The following is a 17,397-nucleotide window of genomic DNA, read 5'->3' on the forward strand; positions in this document are numbered from 1 at the left end:
AAAAGCCCTAAACATGATCTTGTCCCAATAACCTCGGCATGGCCATTCCATAAGTGGGGAATGGACATTGTTGGACCATTCCCTCCAAGCAAAGAAGGAGTAAAATTCTTGCTAGTAGCAATAGACTATTTTACCAAATGGCCCGAGGTTAAACCCCTCGCAAAGATCACAGGGAAACAGGTCATCGACTTCGTTTGGGAAAACATCATCTGCCGCTATGGGTTGCCGGGAGTAATTGTCACCGACAATGGAAAGCAATTTGCTGAAAAGCCTTTCAGCCTTTGGTGTAAAGAGTACAAGATCAACCAGATCTTCAGCTCAGTGGCTTACCCACAATCAAATGGCCAGGTTAAAAGGGCAAACCGAAGCATAGTGGAAGGTATCAAGACAAGATTAGGAAGATATGAAAGCAACTGGCTCGAAGAATTGCCTAGTGTTCTATGGGCAATTAGAACAACCGAAAAAACAAGCCACAAGAAAACACCTTATAGCTTGGTATTTGGATCCGAGGCTGTAATCCCTGCTGAAATAGGAGTTGTAACCCAACGAATCGTCAACATGGATCCCGAAACAAACCAACAAGAGACCATGTTGAATTTACAACTCCTAGAGGAAGTCCGAGATCAAGCCGCAATCCAAGAAGCCAAATATAAGCAGAAAATGGAAGCCTACTACAACAAGAAGGTTAAGAATGAACGATTCAAGCCAGGGGACCTAGTCCTCAGAAACAATGAAGCTGGCAAAAAGGAAAATCAAGGAAAGCTGGGCCCAAAATGGGAAGGTCCATACACTATCCTCGAAGCACACAAGGGTGGATCCTACAAGCTAGCAGATTTAGAAGGCAAAAGGCTTCCAAGGCATTGGAACAGCAAAACCCTGAGAAGATTCCATGTTTAGACAGAAAAGTTTGGTTTGTATCAAAATGTACCTCGAACAACACCATGAAAACCTTTTGTAAAAAAGCAAGTACTGCTTGAATGAATGAAGTTGTTTTATCAAACTTGTCTTTCTATCCTAATATCAGGTTGAGAACCTAGCAAAAAACTCCATGGCAAGGGCCATGTAAGGGGATGAGCTCCCAGGCCACATCGCTCAATAGGTTCAAGGGTTGAATGAACCTATATAAGGGGTGAGTTCCTAAATCAATACAACTCCATGAGACATATTAAGCCAACGCAAAATTGTCTCATAGACAGGTTTGAACAACCTACACCAATCGTTCCTTAGGCCTTAGAAATACAATCAACAAACAGGCCTACGAAGTCGAATGAATCACAAAGAAATGATAAAAAGGATAGGTGCTATGTCTTTTTGTTAAAAAATACCAAGGCTAAGTGTCTGCAGCACTGACCCCTTTAAGGTATAAAAAACATAAAGACAACGCAAATTCAACAAAGACAATGTTAAAAGAGAGAAAATTATCCAAGGAAAAATACAAGCAAAAATCCGTCGGCAAAATATACAAACCAAATCAAAAGCTATCAAGGCTCCAAGCTAACCACGTGACAAGCTTGAAAAATTGAAGGCTCCAACCCACCTACGATTAGCCAAATGCTTGAAGGGTTAAAGCCTACCAAACAAACTCAACAAAACAGGCATAAAAACACAACACAAATAATATAACTAACCGTCATACCATAGTAAAGAAAGTCATAAAAAGACTTTCAAATAAAAGTTACAGCAAGTTCTAGTAACTTGCAAGTTAAACTATTGTTCAAATGGCCATACAGGCCCAACACACCACCAACAGGAACCTTAAGGGTTCCTGGAAGCCTAATATTGTTCAAAATAACATTACAAACCATAAATTGTTTTGCTAAGAAAGCTACGAATAATCATTAGATGGCAGAAGGCTTGGAGACACCAGAACCATCAGCTTTGGCCTTCTTAGCTTTCTTGGGCTTCTTAACCTTTGCACCACCATCACCACCAACCGCTGAGGTCTCCAAACCAACATCCGTCGAAGTATCCGGCATACTCGAGAGGGTATCATCACTATCTCCAGAATAAGATCTTTTCTTCGAAAGTGAGCCCAAGACCTCAGTGCAAACTTTCTCATTTAGACCCTCCGGTTTCAAATCCTGTAAAACAGACAAAGGCTTACCAAAGCAAGAGGAAACCTGGTGAACATAAGGATAGGTAGCCTCTCCATCTGTTCAACTGAGCCCTTGAAAACATCAGAAGCGTCGGGACGAAATAAGGGGGACTTTTCCAAAGAATGCCCAGCTTCATGCAACTTGTAACCAGCAACGAGACCTTGGTGTTTTCCCAAATTAAGCAACTTTGTATAAACATCACCAAGAGCGGAGTTAAACTCGGCAGAATGAAGCAGGTAGGTGACAACCTGTTGAAAGCCCTGCTCAATCAACCACTGGTTATCACTAGTTGCACGAGAAACCGAAGCCTTGAGGCTCTCTTTCTCTTCATCAAAGGCTTTCTGAGCAACAGATAAAGCCTCCCTGTCTGCCTTTAGCCTCAACCGATCAGCCTCAAAACTCTTCTTAAAGTCGATCATCTCAATCTCATGCTGCCTTGACAAGCCTTCAACCTTCTTCGACCAAGCTTCCTCCTTCTCAGCAAAGCTGCTTATCTCCTTCTTCATTGCTGCCATCGAGGACTTCATCTTATCTTTCTTCTTGGAAAACTCTTCATACTCTTGCATCCTCTGACGAAAACGGGCAACGCCCTGAGGAAGCATAGCAGCAAGGTTGCAAGTACTGAGAATCATATGAGACAACATCACATCATCATCCATTTCGGAGATAGTCTTGTGAACCAAAGGGGGAGCAATATGACTCAAGGCCTCTTCACAAACAGCAGCATCTTTAAAACTATCATCAACTTTCACCGACCAACAGGGCACATAAACCGCATCCGGATCCAACCCTTCAACGTCCATACTCGAAGAACCCTGAACAGGTGTAGCAGCAACCTTCTTGGCCGAACCCTTTTTGCCATGAACAACTAACTTCTTCTCCCTCTCAGAACCCGCTTCAACACCCTGATCCCCAGACTCTTCGACATCATCACTCAACTCCACCGGTTCAGTAGAAGTGGATTGAGGAGCAGCTTTCAAACGACGAGCAGATCGCCGGGTTGAAGCCTTGGGGACAAGAGGTTTAGAAAAACCCTTAACACTCGAAACACTAACATACCCAGCACCTTCAAACCTTTGCTCAGCACCTTTAACCACAACATTCTCATCAGGGATAACAGAAACATCCCCAAAAACCACATCCGAAGTATCATCACTCTTAATGAAATCCAAGGCAGACATAACTGCAAACAACAAGCAGACAGAACATGAGACACAAATTAAGAAAAATACAAGAAAGGTGGAAAAGAAAATGCATACCCGTGCCATCTCTCATCAGAACCGGATCCCGATTAGCTTTTTCCCATAACTTACTAGCCCCTAATAAAACTAGCAAATGCTCAGGAAAGGGACGAACCCTTGAAGGGCATTCACGAATGGCTTTCAGAAAAGCATCATTCAAGTCAGATGCAAGGGGTTCCGGTTCATTGAGAACAGCATCCGGGAGTCGCCACACCATTTTAAATGGAACATTAGTATCGGAAACCCAGAAAAAACGATTCTTCCAAGTCCCAAGTGTGGTAACCATAGATGAAATAAGGCCGGAATCAACCTTGGATGCTTCAAAAGTAAACCAATCGCCATTTTTGGCCAAACGGAAAAACGGCGAAAAAGCAATCATGAAGGATCATATCCAAGGGCACGGCACAAAACCTCAAAATGTAAAACCCTAGCCATGCCCTTCGGATGAATCTGACCGAAAGAAACCCGGTAATATTCCAACAAGTTCAAAACAAACAGAGAAAATGGATAACGAAGGTTTGAAAACTCGAAATGACGACAATAAAGAGCGACAAAACCAGTCGGACATTTGTCAATCGAAGCATCACACGCAGGGGCAGTAGGTTTAAACTCAGTCCCAATACCGTATTCCTTACAAAACAACTCTACTTCCTCTTGGGTTAATCGGGAAAAGGATTTTGCTAAATCCTTAAGGGCACCCATTTTTTGCAAAAAAAAACTATGAAAAATTAAAACAAAGGAAACCGGTACTAACCTTGAAGAAAAGGGGAAGAGTTGCAGAGAAAACTTGAGGGAATAATGAAAAGGAAAATGAGAAAACATAAGGTAATAAGTTAATATAGGGGCAATAATGTAAAACAGTGCACCCTGCAAAACCGCCACCCTACGAACTGCTGCACATCAATCAAATCAGTTGTCAGAAATTCAAATTCAAAAATTAACTGCCGACAACCTTCCAAGCCTTCAAGCGTTGAACCATTGAAACCTTCAGGGAACAAAATAGATGCTTAAAAAGTCAGAAGTCTTTGAGCTACTCCCAAAAACCTCTGACTTGGGGGGCTGATGACGGGGGTAGCCCGAGACCAAATAAAATGACCAAGTATGTAAACACTCAAAAAGGTTAAAAGGTTCAATGGTTGAAAAAGCTGAGGAGATGGAGTAAAGTAACACGGGAACAGTGAACAAGTCACATCCCCAAACAGTCTCACCAACCACAGCCGTAAAAGCAATGCAGGTCCACAGAGTACATGCTATTATCCAGGGGTCAAAAGGCTTCAACCCCCGAAAGGGCAAGCTCCTCACTGCAAGCTGGTTCACTAGTCAAATGAATACTTCTTTGGGAGATGTCTTCTCCTATATAATGACACTTCATTCATTAAACAAAGACATCTCAGATCAGATTTGTTCTCTCAAACTCTGGTCCTTCACATCATACACTTACTTCACTCAAGTGTCCCTCACTCACATTCACATTACACTTATTCTTTCTGTTCCTCAATCCTTCTCTGAACAACGCTTTAGAATTGGATCTTCAAACAAGAAACATAAACTAGTAAACCTCCTTCCACGTCTTGCAAATGTGGGGGGACCCACGACCTGCGTTAGGCAAGGTTAAACCCTTTAACCCTTCTGCCTAACCACCCTTGCTACTATCTTCGGTCTATATTTTGTTGTCTCAACATGCATAAAGTTTAAATCTTTTTTGTTTTCTTTAAAAATTTCAAGCAAATTAAAAGTTGGGTAGTGAAAAAGATTCAATTTCCGCACTTATTTCATCCATGCCGTTTGATATTAGTTAAATTTCCTTCAAAATCTAAAGATCCTCAAAAGGGTTTCTTTAGTTTCTTGAAATCTTTATCATTTATCAATCCAAAATCTTGAATTTTTAATGTGTACTTTCTCAAATCGTTGTATCTTTATGCAAAAATGGATCTTGTGAATGAATGTTAACTAGTGTTATCCATTGTCACACGTTGCGCGATTGCAATATGTTTTTTTGCCTTGTTAGCATGACATAGGTTGTTGTAAGAGGGTAATTCATGTTATAGTTGATATATGTTTACTTTTAACTCCAATAACTTCAAAACTGTGAATAGAGAGACAGATCTAGGATCTTATAACTTGATCTTTGCCTCTTAGATCTCATAACCTGACCGCTGCCGCCACATCTATAAACACATCAAATGATCAAATGTCAACCCATTTTGTAGCTATATCAATATAAAACTTATACTATATAAAAACAAACTCATCGTGTGTGTATCTTCGAATCAAACGTGCAATCTTCAGTCTAGAAGTATAAAGATTATAAATTATAACAAACAAACTCACATTATATCTTCTAACCATTACGTGCGATCTTCGACCCAACAACCTCATCTGGAAGTGCAAAACGCTTAGAACACATAGTAAACTAACCATCATTTTAATCAAATTCTCTAACTTATGAAGTTCCCCAATGAAAAAACGAAATAAGTTCAAAAATGAGCAAAACAATCCTTATCAAGTCTTTTTATTTTCTTTCGAAGTGCTGCAAAAAGGTGAAAGGTTTAAAGGATGAAACCAAACAAAAAAAATATACCATATAGCAGAATAAAAAGAAACCCAGGTGCATTAGCCAAAGTCCAGGCCTGTGAGTGAAATTGCTTCAGTTCTCTTGATTCAGTCCCCAAACTTGACTTCTACTATTTGCCCATCCGTACTCTTCACCTTTCATCTTCTCTTCTAGCACTCGTACGCTTCGCCTTTAATCTCCTATAGCACCAGTACGCTTCGCTTTTAATCTCCTCTAGCACCTGTACGCTTCGCCTTTAATGTCCTCCAATTCTCTTGATTCCATCATTCATTTCTATGATGGTTTTAAACAGCAGGTTGCCTCAACATTTTTTCTATTATGTTCGATTGTGAAAGCATATTTTTTGCAGACATATTAAGCATCGTTTAGGTTTGCTTTCCATCACCCCTTTTTATACGCTACTCCAGCTCTCCGAAGAATTGTATGGGAGTCGTACTCAGAAGGAATAAACATGTAAATTATATATAATAGACAATTAAATTAAATTATTCACCTTAGATTACTGGTAAATTATGGCAATAGTTAGTTATGAATAAAATAGGTTGAAATTCGCCCAAAAGTCCATTTTGAAGGCATAAGATCTCCAGAATCGTTTGTTTATAAATGAAAAGATAAACATTTTTGGTAATCTTATATGACATACTGATGGACGGGATGGTAACGGCCAACGGGTCATACACGTGAATCACACTAAAACGATTTCCTGACAATTACAGGCTGTCATTGATTAAAAAAAAAAGCCATGCAATACCAGCATAAGTTGTGACCTGTGTCAATAGCTATAGAAATGAAAGTCACATGCCTCAGGTAACACTAAAAGCGCGTCCAAGCAGTGTCATTCTCTTGAAATTGCAAAGTTTCATGAAATAACAATTATGCTACACTTAACAATTAAATTAATGAATAAACACAAACTTGCATATCTTCTCGAAGTAATCCCAAAACTAAATTGCGGATCCAACCCGTTTTCCAGCTATGCCCTTTCTACAACTGACGAACAACCAGGACCTGTAAAAATCAAATCCGTTATCACTTCTTTTTACGCACTAATTAACTACTCATGTTTTTTAATTGAACATTTTGTTTTCAGATTTAATTCACTAATGAAATCTGAAAGGCTTTGGAGGAGACGCGTGGAACCTTCACTTATCTAAACCGTGGGATCAAAACGGACGGTTGTGATTTTCAGTATCACTATTCATTCAAATCCTCTATTAATAGATTTGATAGATTTAGATTAGATTAGTGTTATACCGTCGCGCGTTGCGGCAGAAAAATCACGGGTCAACAACTACTCGTGTCTAGTAGTAAATTTTTTTAGGCGATGCAAGACGTGTCCCTGGTGGTTTACAAGAACAATGAAATTGTTGTCAACGCAAGACTATGTTCTCATATTTTCCACTCGACCCATAGGGATCACAATTCATTATCCATTTTTAATTAAAAAACATAGTGAAAAAAAGCACGCAAGATGTCAAGTGTGATGTAATTCACAATGAAATACTTCTCCACTCCTTGTCGTATTTCATTCTCCACATTATAATCCATGTACAACAATAAAGATCCATACCAAAGAAGTATAAGAACAGTGATAATGATGGTTGATTCTGTCACCTGTCACCGCACGACCACGTGACCGGTCTGCAAGTAGCCGAGGCCAGTTCAAATAGTTAATTCAGTTTAAAATTCAAGCCAGGCTGAATCAAGCCAGCTTGGTTGAAAATTCGAACCACGCTTGAGCTCACCTGACTCGAGCTCAACTCATGAAGAGTCCGAGTTAAAAAATATAGAATTACCTTCAACTTGATTACCATTAACAGGTGCTTCATACCCATCACCTTCCTTAATAATCTTCTTCGTCATAATTTACTTTGCACTCAAATGCACTGTTGTTACTTACCAAAATATTAACAATATGCATTCAAATTTGCAAATTTAACATTCTGCTATAACTTTTATATGCTCGATAAAAGCACATAACAATACCTGGTAAAAAAATCTTGCGTTTGTTGACATCACAACACCCCAACGACTGCTAGCTGTAGTCATTGAAGTTACATGAAACCCTTCTTTCCATTTTTACTGATCCATTCAAACGGAAATGATTCACTCATTTTAATGAGGTCGTTTATGGAATTGGAACTCCTTTTGGTTTTTTAATGACTTGTAATAGACGGCTCAGGATAGGTATTGAGGTTGTCATAGCTGCATAACAGGTTGCTAATAGCAAAAACTGCACTCGCCATCCTTGCTATGCAACATCAAACCTCAACTTTTTTTTTACCAAAGTCATCATAGCCAGCAAACGAACTCGGTACGCAACGACCAAATATAACTTTCAGTTCCATATACCCTTAATTCCAACAGGTCGGGTGAAGTTCAACTGGTTGATAATGGCTGCAACGGAGGTTGCAAAAACAAAGACTAACTTACGGTCTCGAAACGGTGGTACAATCAAATTCCCCATTTAGATACAAAGACTACAACAACACAAATCAAAGACCCCATTCAGGAACAAAGACCTCCTAACATGCAAAGATTCCACCTTTACAACTTCATGATCACCGGATTTCATATTTCAGAACCCAATAATCAAGATTACTGGATATCAACAATTAAACTCCACCCCTAGAAATTCATAGTAGACTTAGGGTTTTACACCAGAAATTCTTTAGGCTTTACAGATCCAAAGAGTTCTGAAATTAGAGAAGTCATGCATTATACCAAAAGCTTTAAAAGTATAAAACTCAAGAATGGAGATAAAAAGAGGTTACCATGGAGAAATCTGAAGGCCGTCGCCGCTAGAAACAGACTCAAATGGCCGCCGGCAACAATAGGTCTCCATCGGAATAGCCGTTGCTGCCAGAATCAGACTCAAATGGCCGCCGGCAACGACAGGTATTCACTAAACAGGCGCTCAGCCGAGGAGATTGAAGACAGGATAGGCGTCGATCAGACAAGATGGACAGAAGGGGCGGCGGTGCTCCTCCGTTAACCGTTCCACCATCATCAATCGACACCTCTTTCTCACCACCTTAAATATGGACTGGAGGGGTGAAGGCACCGCCCTTGTGAACCAATCAAGATATGTATGACTTGGGTTTCATGGATGACTCGATGGTGGTAAATTAGGGCAGGTGTTTATGTGGTGATGACTCGTCACCGCCTAGATCCTCCAATGAGCAGTGTTTAACACTGTTCATTCAGTTTATCTGTTAACATATATGAATGCTTGCTACCTTTTGGTATAAGGTATTTAGTCCCTTCCCACTCCCACCTAATGCCGACCACCTCCACTGTCATACCTCTTCTTCAAACAATACAATACGAACCCTAACCCCCTTTAACCTTCCAATTCATTCCTCATAAAGGTCGTTCACAGAAATAAAGATAGGAGTTTTGATTCTATGAGAAAGACGAAGAGAAAGACATAGATTAGAGCTTACATTTCGTGTTATATCAATGATGTATGATGTTCTCCGGCGAGGTCTTGAATTCCGGCAAACTGAAACTGTACTAGACGAGTCTTCGGATTATATTAAGTGTTTTTCTTGGGTGTCAAACTTCAGAGATTCGACCAAATTTACAAAGTAGCAAGGCACATGACCAGAACTTCAACAAAAACCAGATCTCTTATGGATCTGGACATACAACCATGACAGGGATGCAAAATAGGTTGGCTGGATTTGTTATGTTTCTCGCTAGATTTGGATTTTTCTGACAACACCTATTGACTATGATGATTTAGAAAATCAAAGTTTTTAATAAACTGGGTCATGGATTGATAATGGGTCTAAAGTTTTTGGAATTTACTTTTTAACTTTTGGCTTCCAAATTTTTTTTTTCACAAAGTTTGATGGAACCGAGAGGAATGATGGTAGATTTGTATTTGCAAAATTGATTTTAGTCAAACTACTATTTTTTAGATTTAACCCACAACAAGTTTATTTTCAGTTTTGTTTTAGATTAGAGAGAGAGTGTGTGCAAAAGAGATTATAATTGTTTTTTTATTTCAATTTATTTACAAATAGACCCTTAATAAAAGTTTTTTTACAAAATAGCCTCTGGGAAGGTAAAATGACAAGAATGCCCTCATATGCAATACATATGACCAGATTTAACCAAAAAATCTAACTGAGTTAAGGCTAAAGGACATAACGTACAAGATTTTGAAACGTTAAGGACAAAACTCGTCAAATTTAAAGGCAAATGACAACACCTGCAATTTGATACAAACATAAAGGACAAAACTTGTAATTTACTTTATAGATAATATTTGTTAATAAGATTCAAATAAATAATATATCCTAAACAAATAGATATAGATAATATTTGTTATAAGATTCAAATAAAGAGTATACTATTTTAATCTATGAATTTTATTTTTTACTATTTTTTCCATTTATATTTATCTTTTCTTTACTTTATAACAAGGATTAATAAAATTGAATTATAATAATGTTTTAGATTTTTAATGTAAAAATATAAATGAAAATATAAGTAATAATTTTATCTTTTTATCTTTTACTGTTTTGTTTTTCATTTATATTTATCCATTTTATTATTTGGTATATAAAATTAAATTTATTTAACCCGTGCAATACACGAGGTTTTTTTAAATATAATTTTATTATTATTTAGTATATGGAATTACATTTATTCAAACCGTGCAAGACAGTGTAACTTTTTTATTTTTTGATATATAAAATTTCATTTATTCAACCCGTACAATACACGTGTTTCTTAAAGATATAGCTTTTTTATTATAATAATGTCACAAAGAGGTTTGGGACAAAAAAACTGAGTTTTCCGGCCAAAAAAAAGTTTGTCGACCAAAAACGCTTTTCCAGCGACTGGAGACTAACGACGTTAGTGTTCTGTTAGTAAGGGTCCATTGGAGGCCAATATGTTAATAGTTGTGACTGTCGGTGGTTATTTTTTAAGTTGGGACTTTTGGCGGCCAACGACGAATAGTGGTGATTATTAAATCAAATATTCTTTTCTTTAATTCAACTTTTCCCAAGTTTTGTTGGTGTGAATTTTGATTACTTTGTTTTTTATTTTATAATTTTAGGATGTTTATCCCATAAAATTCATTGTTATTGGAGGTTTGTCCCATGAAATTCAATATTATTAATGACAACTAATTAAGAATTTATTATGTAAGTTCAATCAAAATTATTAAGAGTAGATTAAAAATAATAAGTATTTACAAATAATAAATTATATCGTTTTCATTAATCAACCCGTGTAACACACGGGGCTATAACCTAGTATTTTACTATTTTAGTTACTTTTATCTTCAATGCGTTTTAGTAGAAGGTAAAAAAGTGAAAGCGTCACTTAATATTCACCTCAAGGACTAAACTTACTCGAATCATAATTTTTCTTTCGCAGGACATGGGTCTCTCGTACACGATACATCCACCCTCTTTACTCTATTTAAATATATAATAATAATAATAATATGATAAAATTCAATGCGTGTGTATATTTCTCTCTCTACGTGGGATTTGATCATTAAAGTTTATTATAATTCGATCTATAAAAGAACCACCGAATCATGTCCCCCTCAAAATACCTTTTTATTTCTCCTCCATACTTTCTCAAAGCTACTTACTATCTTCTTCTTTCTAAATTCCTACATTCCTGACTCAAGAACCATCAATGGAGGTCGAATACCAAGAGGTGCTCTCTCTCACTACTCTCTCTCTCTCTCTCTCTCTCTATATATATATATATATATATATATATATATATACAGACACATCCCTCTTGGTTTCTCATTTTGTTTTCAAAATTTTCCAATAAAAAAATAAATGTTAATTTGTAATGGGTATCTAAGCTTGATGAAGGGCCTTGTGGGTTATCGCAGAAAACTCAGATAGTGAAAAGGTTCCTCACAAGAAAAATAAATAAATAAATAAAAATCAGGTCGTGGATTTGTGAGTTATTAGAATTTGATCATGGGTTCAATGAATTTGGCCAAAAAAACTGAGGGGTGTTTCAAGTTTCAATAAAACAAATAAATAAATAAATGGGTTTTACAAATTTCAACAAAGATTGAATAATCCTCTTTAATGAGTGGAATTTCAGGAATACATAAGGAATTCAAGAGGAGTGCAGCTCTTTACATGCAGATGGCTTCCTCTCTCTTCACCAAAGGCCCTTGTTTTCCTTTGCCATGGTCCTCTCTCTCTCTCTCTATATATATATATAATATATATAATCTTATATAATCAGATTACAGTGATATTAATTATTTTAATTTTTTTTGTAGGTTATGGAATGGAATGCAGCGACTTCATGAAAGGTACTAAATATTTTCATAAACTTGAAGACAGTAGTTTCTGCAGGTTGGTTGTTGTTGTTTTAATTAAATTTCATGTTGAACATAACACGTGAACATGCGGATTAATTTTACATAGAATTGCTTTCTACTTTCTAGAATCTCCAAGAAATCACAATTCTAAACACATCACCGTCACCTCACCTCACCTCACCTGCCCCTCTCCATGTGTCCAAACATCTTGTTTGACTTTCTTTCTTTTTTTCTATTTTGACTTTCTTTAGGCAATCACACACGCAAACACATTTAGATATGCACGTTAGCTGTGACTATTCTTTTGCTAGTGTTAACTTTTTTTAAAACATTACCATATAACATATAAAACCTTTTTAAATGGCGTTGTGGCGATATTTAATATGTTGTTATTTTTTATACGGATGTAGATGAACTAGTAATGCCATTTGTTACCTAACATCTTATCGGCGTCACATCCACCTTTGTCGCCTCACTAGAGCCACAACCATCATCATCAAGAGGCCATAAACTAGTAAAGTAATAAGACTAACACAATATACAAGGCCGACCTATAGGGACTGTGTGGGGTGGTGGGCGACAACTTAGGGCCCGAAATTTTTAGGGGCCAAAGTAATATTATTTTTGCTTGTTTTATGTATATATAACTTTTTAAATTATCAATTGGTTATTATATCAAGATTTAAAAACAAATGTAGCAAAGGAAGAGCCGGTAAATCTCTCTCCGTGCTATAGGTTAGGTTGCGAGTTTAAGACATGGCAGCTCCATCATTTTTTTGCTCACTTCTCCTCCCTCTTTGCAGGGCCCCTTTTTTTTACTTTTTGTATACCTATAGATATTAATTTTGGCTTTTAGGTTTTAAGTAATCTGGTCGGTTTGAGGTTTGACTCGGTTAGACTTCGAGCCGAGCCCGAGCTACCGAACTTTTTGTATACATATATCTATATTAATTTCGGCTTTTAGGTTATAAGTTTCTATTTTAAGGATCCATTTTTACTAGTCGCACATGGCATCTGAAATCTTGAAGACGACCCTGACAATACACACACATCACACAAATAACGAATTTTGCTAGATGGCCCCCCTTCACCGGAAAAACATGTTATTCTTTGTGGGAATGAATGCTTACTTCCATTATGTGAAGGAATTTGTATGAATTCTTTTCAATTCTATTCTCAAATAAAAACTTATTATTCTTGAAATTCAGATTCCAATCTAAACATATTCTACAAACACAACACGTTACGAATGTCGAATGTCGAATGTCGAATGTCGAATGTACTTCAGATTCTCATTCTACTGAATTCCCCAAACCAAACACACCCTTACTCTTCTATTATCATTGTTTATGACATCTCATGACACTATCTTGATTTCTTCTTAAAAACACTACTATCTTCTCTAGACGTTTCGATGTGTTATGTGTATATGGTCAGTAGCGAAGCTTGAGATTTCCGAACCGGGGGTCGAAAACGTACACACCCAAAAATTTCTATAAAATGGGGGGTCGAAAACGTATATACCAAAATTTTCTATATGAAAACTACATACTCTCCACTACTGAGCGAAAAGTTCGGGGGGTCGGCCACCCCCTCCCGCTCCCACTATCCTACGCCCTTGTATATGGTCATAGTGCGGCGTTCTTTCTGTTTAGTTTGTTGTAGGGGTAGGATATGGTGGAACACCCGCCGGAGATACAACAACAGTCGTCCACCACGATTCCTAATCTTTATCTCTTGACTACTGTAGCGCGTCGAAGTATTCCAAACCCATTCCCCATCCCCATACCCCCATACTCATATTTTTAGAGAAAGCTAAAGTGAATCCCATATATGGGGAAAACTAAAATGAAACCCATTTTTAGGGATGAGGAATGAAATGTGGAAAGTTTTTAGAAAATGAGATAATTTTAAGAAGCGGTGATTTTTAGTTAAATTACAAAGATAAAGATAAGGAATGGGATATGAATACTCTTAAAAATTTACAATATTCTTTACCTCGTCCATTTTATTATATTCAATGCATACCTAATTAATTCTAAATAAGTAAGACATCATTAAATTTTAATATTTGGTGTTTACGTTTTTCTATCCTAAAAGTAAAAAACAAAAAAAAAAGACCGGCCTTTAAGAATCATCATAATTATCTTTAAATGTACAATACCCGTCCCACCAATGGAACCAGGGCTAGACACCCCGTATGTTTAGACTCTTTAGTTATGCTTCCATAAAGTCTAGCCCAAGTGCGGACCCTGATCTACTATTTTTTGGGGATTTTAGAGCCTAAGTGGGGACACGATGGTGTGATTTTTGGACCCACTTGCAGTAAACACCGACAAAAAAAGTTCGACTCTTTCCTCTTCAATTTATTTGGAGTTCTTCAAACTTGAACCATGACATCAAGAGTTTAGAACCTCATAAGTTACAACTATTAAGACTTTTGCTTTTATTTTTATTTCAACGTGTTTTGTAATTTGTTTCGTATAAAAAGATGGACTCTTTTATCATCATTTGTTGTTTTTTTTATCTGACCTAGTAAAAGTTTCTGGATCTGCCACTACGATACAAAAACAATTTTATATATGCATTTTATTTTCGTGATTTTCAAAGTATGCGTATGAAACCTAACCTGCCCACATTTGATTATTGTCATTTAAGTGTATGCTTATGAAAGGGGAGTGAATGGGGTCAATATTGGTAGTTGAAGTAGGTGATCAAACAAGTGATATGAGAGTAATTGCTAGAGGTAGAAAATAAGTGACATGGGACCTACTATATTATTACACCTTCAAGTTTGGTTACCAAATACTATGTAAATTATGGTTCACTTTTCACCCACCACCTTGTTATCGGATTTTTCTTTTAAATTAGCTATTATATTTTCTGTTTGACTAATAAATATTGTTGTTTGTGAATAAAAATAAATGTTGGTTATGACTTTTGAGTTATATTTTAATTTTATCTTCATTGAGCAATCGATTAACTTAAAAGTTAAAATATGTAAAGAGAAAAATGCCCAATAGTTCATGTGATTTGTCCATTTTTCACCTTTAGTCCCTATCTTTCTAAAATTACAGCTATAGTCATCAACTTTTGCAATTTCGTTCCCGGATAGTCCCTGAAGCGGATGGAGGTTAGTTTTTGGTGTTAAGTGGGTGTGAAATGGCTAAAATGCCCTTATCATTAACAATTGTATTTTGTTAATGATAAGGGAATTTGTCATTTTACACACACTTAACACCAAAACTAACTTTCCTCCGCTTCAGGGACTATCCGGGAACAAAATTGCAAAAGTTGGGGACTATAGCTGTAATTTTAGAAAGATAAGGACTAAAAATGAAAATTGGACAAACCACAGAGACTATCCGGGCATTTTTCTCATATGTAAATAAACAAGTTTAACATTGTAAAAGTCAACAAGAGTGTCCTAAAATAAACAAGTTTAACATTGTAAAAGTCAACAAGAGTGTCCTAAGTATATGCAATTTTTACCGTTGATCATATTCATATATAAATATTTAGTTAGTTTTTTTTATCTGTTTTGACTCGTTCGAAAATTTTATGTGTATATCACAATCTGTTTAGATGATGTTACGATATATAATCGTCACATGTTTTTATGTAAATTTACTTTTTCTTAAAACTTGGAGGATTTATTTGAAGATTTTTTTTTTGTTTTTTTATGCTTTATAGGATGTGGAACCAAGCTTGCTAGTTACGGGTATGCGGTCTTTGGAATAGACTACGAAGGACATGGGCGGTCCATGGGTGCTCGTTGTTACATTAAAAAATTTGACCATATTGTCAATGACTGCTCAAATTACTTTAAGTACATTTCTGGTACACACATCTTTCAATCGCCATATTTAATGCACCAAAACGTGCTACATCTAACCACCAACTTTTTTTCTGGCTCGAACCACATAGGACAAGTGGGCTACAGGAACAAGAGACGGTTCTTGTATGGTGAGTCCATGGGTGGTGCGGTCTCCCTTCTTATACACAGAAAGGACCCTACTTTTTGGCATGGGGCCATTCTTGTCGCGCCCATGTGTAAGGTAACAGTTTATAGGTGAATCTAACCATTTTCACTCGAAGCTTGCTAGAAAATAGCTTATGAGTGTTGTACGGTACAAGTTCTTGAAGCATGTTCACTGGTGATTTTGAAGCGTTTTTGATGTGTTGATAGATATCTGAGAAGGTGAAGCCACACCCATTGGTGATAAGCATGCTGACAAGAGTGGAAGATGTGATACCACGATGGAAGATTGTGCCTACAAAAGATGTTATTGATGCGGCTTTTAAGGATCCTGTTAAGAGAGAAGAGGTGAGGGGTTTTTTCGGAATTTGTTATCGACAAGAATAAGTAAGATGTAAATTCAAGACGATTTGAATACTTGACTTGTGCAGATACGTGCAAACACGTTGATATATCAAGAAAAGCCAAGGCTGAAAACCGCTCTAGAAATGCTTCGGGCCAGCATGGGTCTTGAAGACAGCTTAAGCAAGGTCATTTTACATTATTACCCTAGCCTGAATCTCTTCAAAAACGGAGTCAGGTTTTGACTTGTGATTGTTAAAACAAAGTTTCGGCTTTACATAATTCATATAGTAATTTTGTGCGCAGGTGACCTTGCCATTTTTTGTGCTACATGGAGAGGCAGATACGGTGACTGATCCAGAAGTGAGCCGGGCTTTATATGAACAAGCCAGTAGCGAAGACAAAACCATGAAACTATATCCGGGAATGTGGCATGGGTTAACATCAGGCGAGCCTGATCACAACATTGATATCGTCTTTGGTGACATCATTTCGTGGCTCGACAAGCGATCAGAAGATGATTATATTCCTGAAAAGCAATTTTCCGACAATGTTGGTGGCATAGAGGTGGTTTCTCCTGTAGTGAAGATGAGTGAGCGCAAACCACGACGGAGTAAAACTCATGGCAGCTATCTTTGTGGGTGGAAGGGACGGCGGATGCTCCACCACTCCGCCATGTAGTCAACACTACAGCTAAAGTGAATTGTCTGTAGTGGAATGTAATGGAACATATTTTTGTGAATTTAATATTTAAAATCCCAGAACTTTATTAACTGTTTGATGCGTATTTACTCGCTTGTTACTTGGATCACATAATTTTAAACAATAGAGTTGATTTGCCA

General features: G+C 37.1%; 2 protein-coding genes and 1 long non-coding RNA gene across 4 annotated transcripts; 1 reads left to right on the forward strand and 2 right to left on the reverse strand.

Annotated features, from left to right (window-relative positions):
* Window positions 1-1,787: 1,787 nt before the first annotated feature.
* On the reverse strand, window positions 1,788-3,689 carry LOC118491144. The gene is made up of 2 exons (XM_035988625.1): window positions 3,356-3,689; window positions 1,788-3,279 (listed from the first exon to the last, which is right to left on the reverse strand). Exons 1-2 carry the CDS (start codon window positions 3,621-3,623, stop codon window positions 2,075-2,077), a joined length of 1,473 nt encoding a protein of 490 aa, XP_035844518.1. The 5' UTR covers window positions 3,624-3,689; the 3' UTR covers window positions 1,788-2,074.
* A 1,261-nt stretch (window positions 3,690-4,950) lies between these two features.
* On the reverse strand, window positions 4,951-9,765 carry LOC110937043. Of its 2 annotated transcripts, XR_002590507.2 has the most exons (4): window positions 8,687-9,765; window positions 5,919-8,608; window positions 5,669-5,716; window positions 5,264-5,505 (listed from the first exon to the last, which is right to left on the reverse strand). It is a non-coding gene; the product is annotated as an uncharacterized LOC110937043 (long non-coding RNA). The 2 variants fall into 2 exon arrangements; XR_004890565.1 differs by having other exon boundaries at window positions 4,951-5,505; window positions 5,919-9,765.
* Window positions 9,766-11,445: 1,680 nt separating this feature from the next.
* LOC110937044 (caffeoylshikimate esterase) lies at window positions 11,446-17,397 on the forward strand. Its single transcript, XM_022179453.2, has 8 exons — window positions 11,446-11,600; window positions 12,009-12,099; window positions 12,193-12,225; window positions 15,928-16,074; window positions 16,162-16,292; window positions 16,424-16,561; window positions 16,645-16,743; window positions 16,862-17,397. Exons 1-8 carry the CDS (start codon window positions 11,580-11,582, stop codon window positions 17,234-17,236), a joined length of 1,035 nt encoding a protein of 344 aa, XP_022035145.1. The 5' UTR covers window positions 11,446-11,579; the 3' UTR covers window positions 17,237-17,397.

Source organism: Helianthus annuus, chromosome 4 (assembly GCF_002127325.2).
Source record: "Helianthus annuus cultivar XRQ/B chromosome 4, HanXRQr2.0-SUNRISE, whole genome shotgun sequence".
In the NCBI taxonomy this organism is placed as follows: Eukaryota; Viridiplantae; Streptophyta; class Magnoliopsida; order Asterales; family Asteraceae; genus Helianthus; species Helianthus annuus.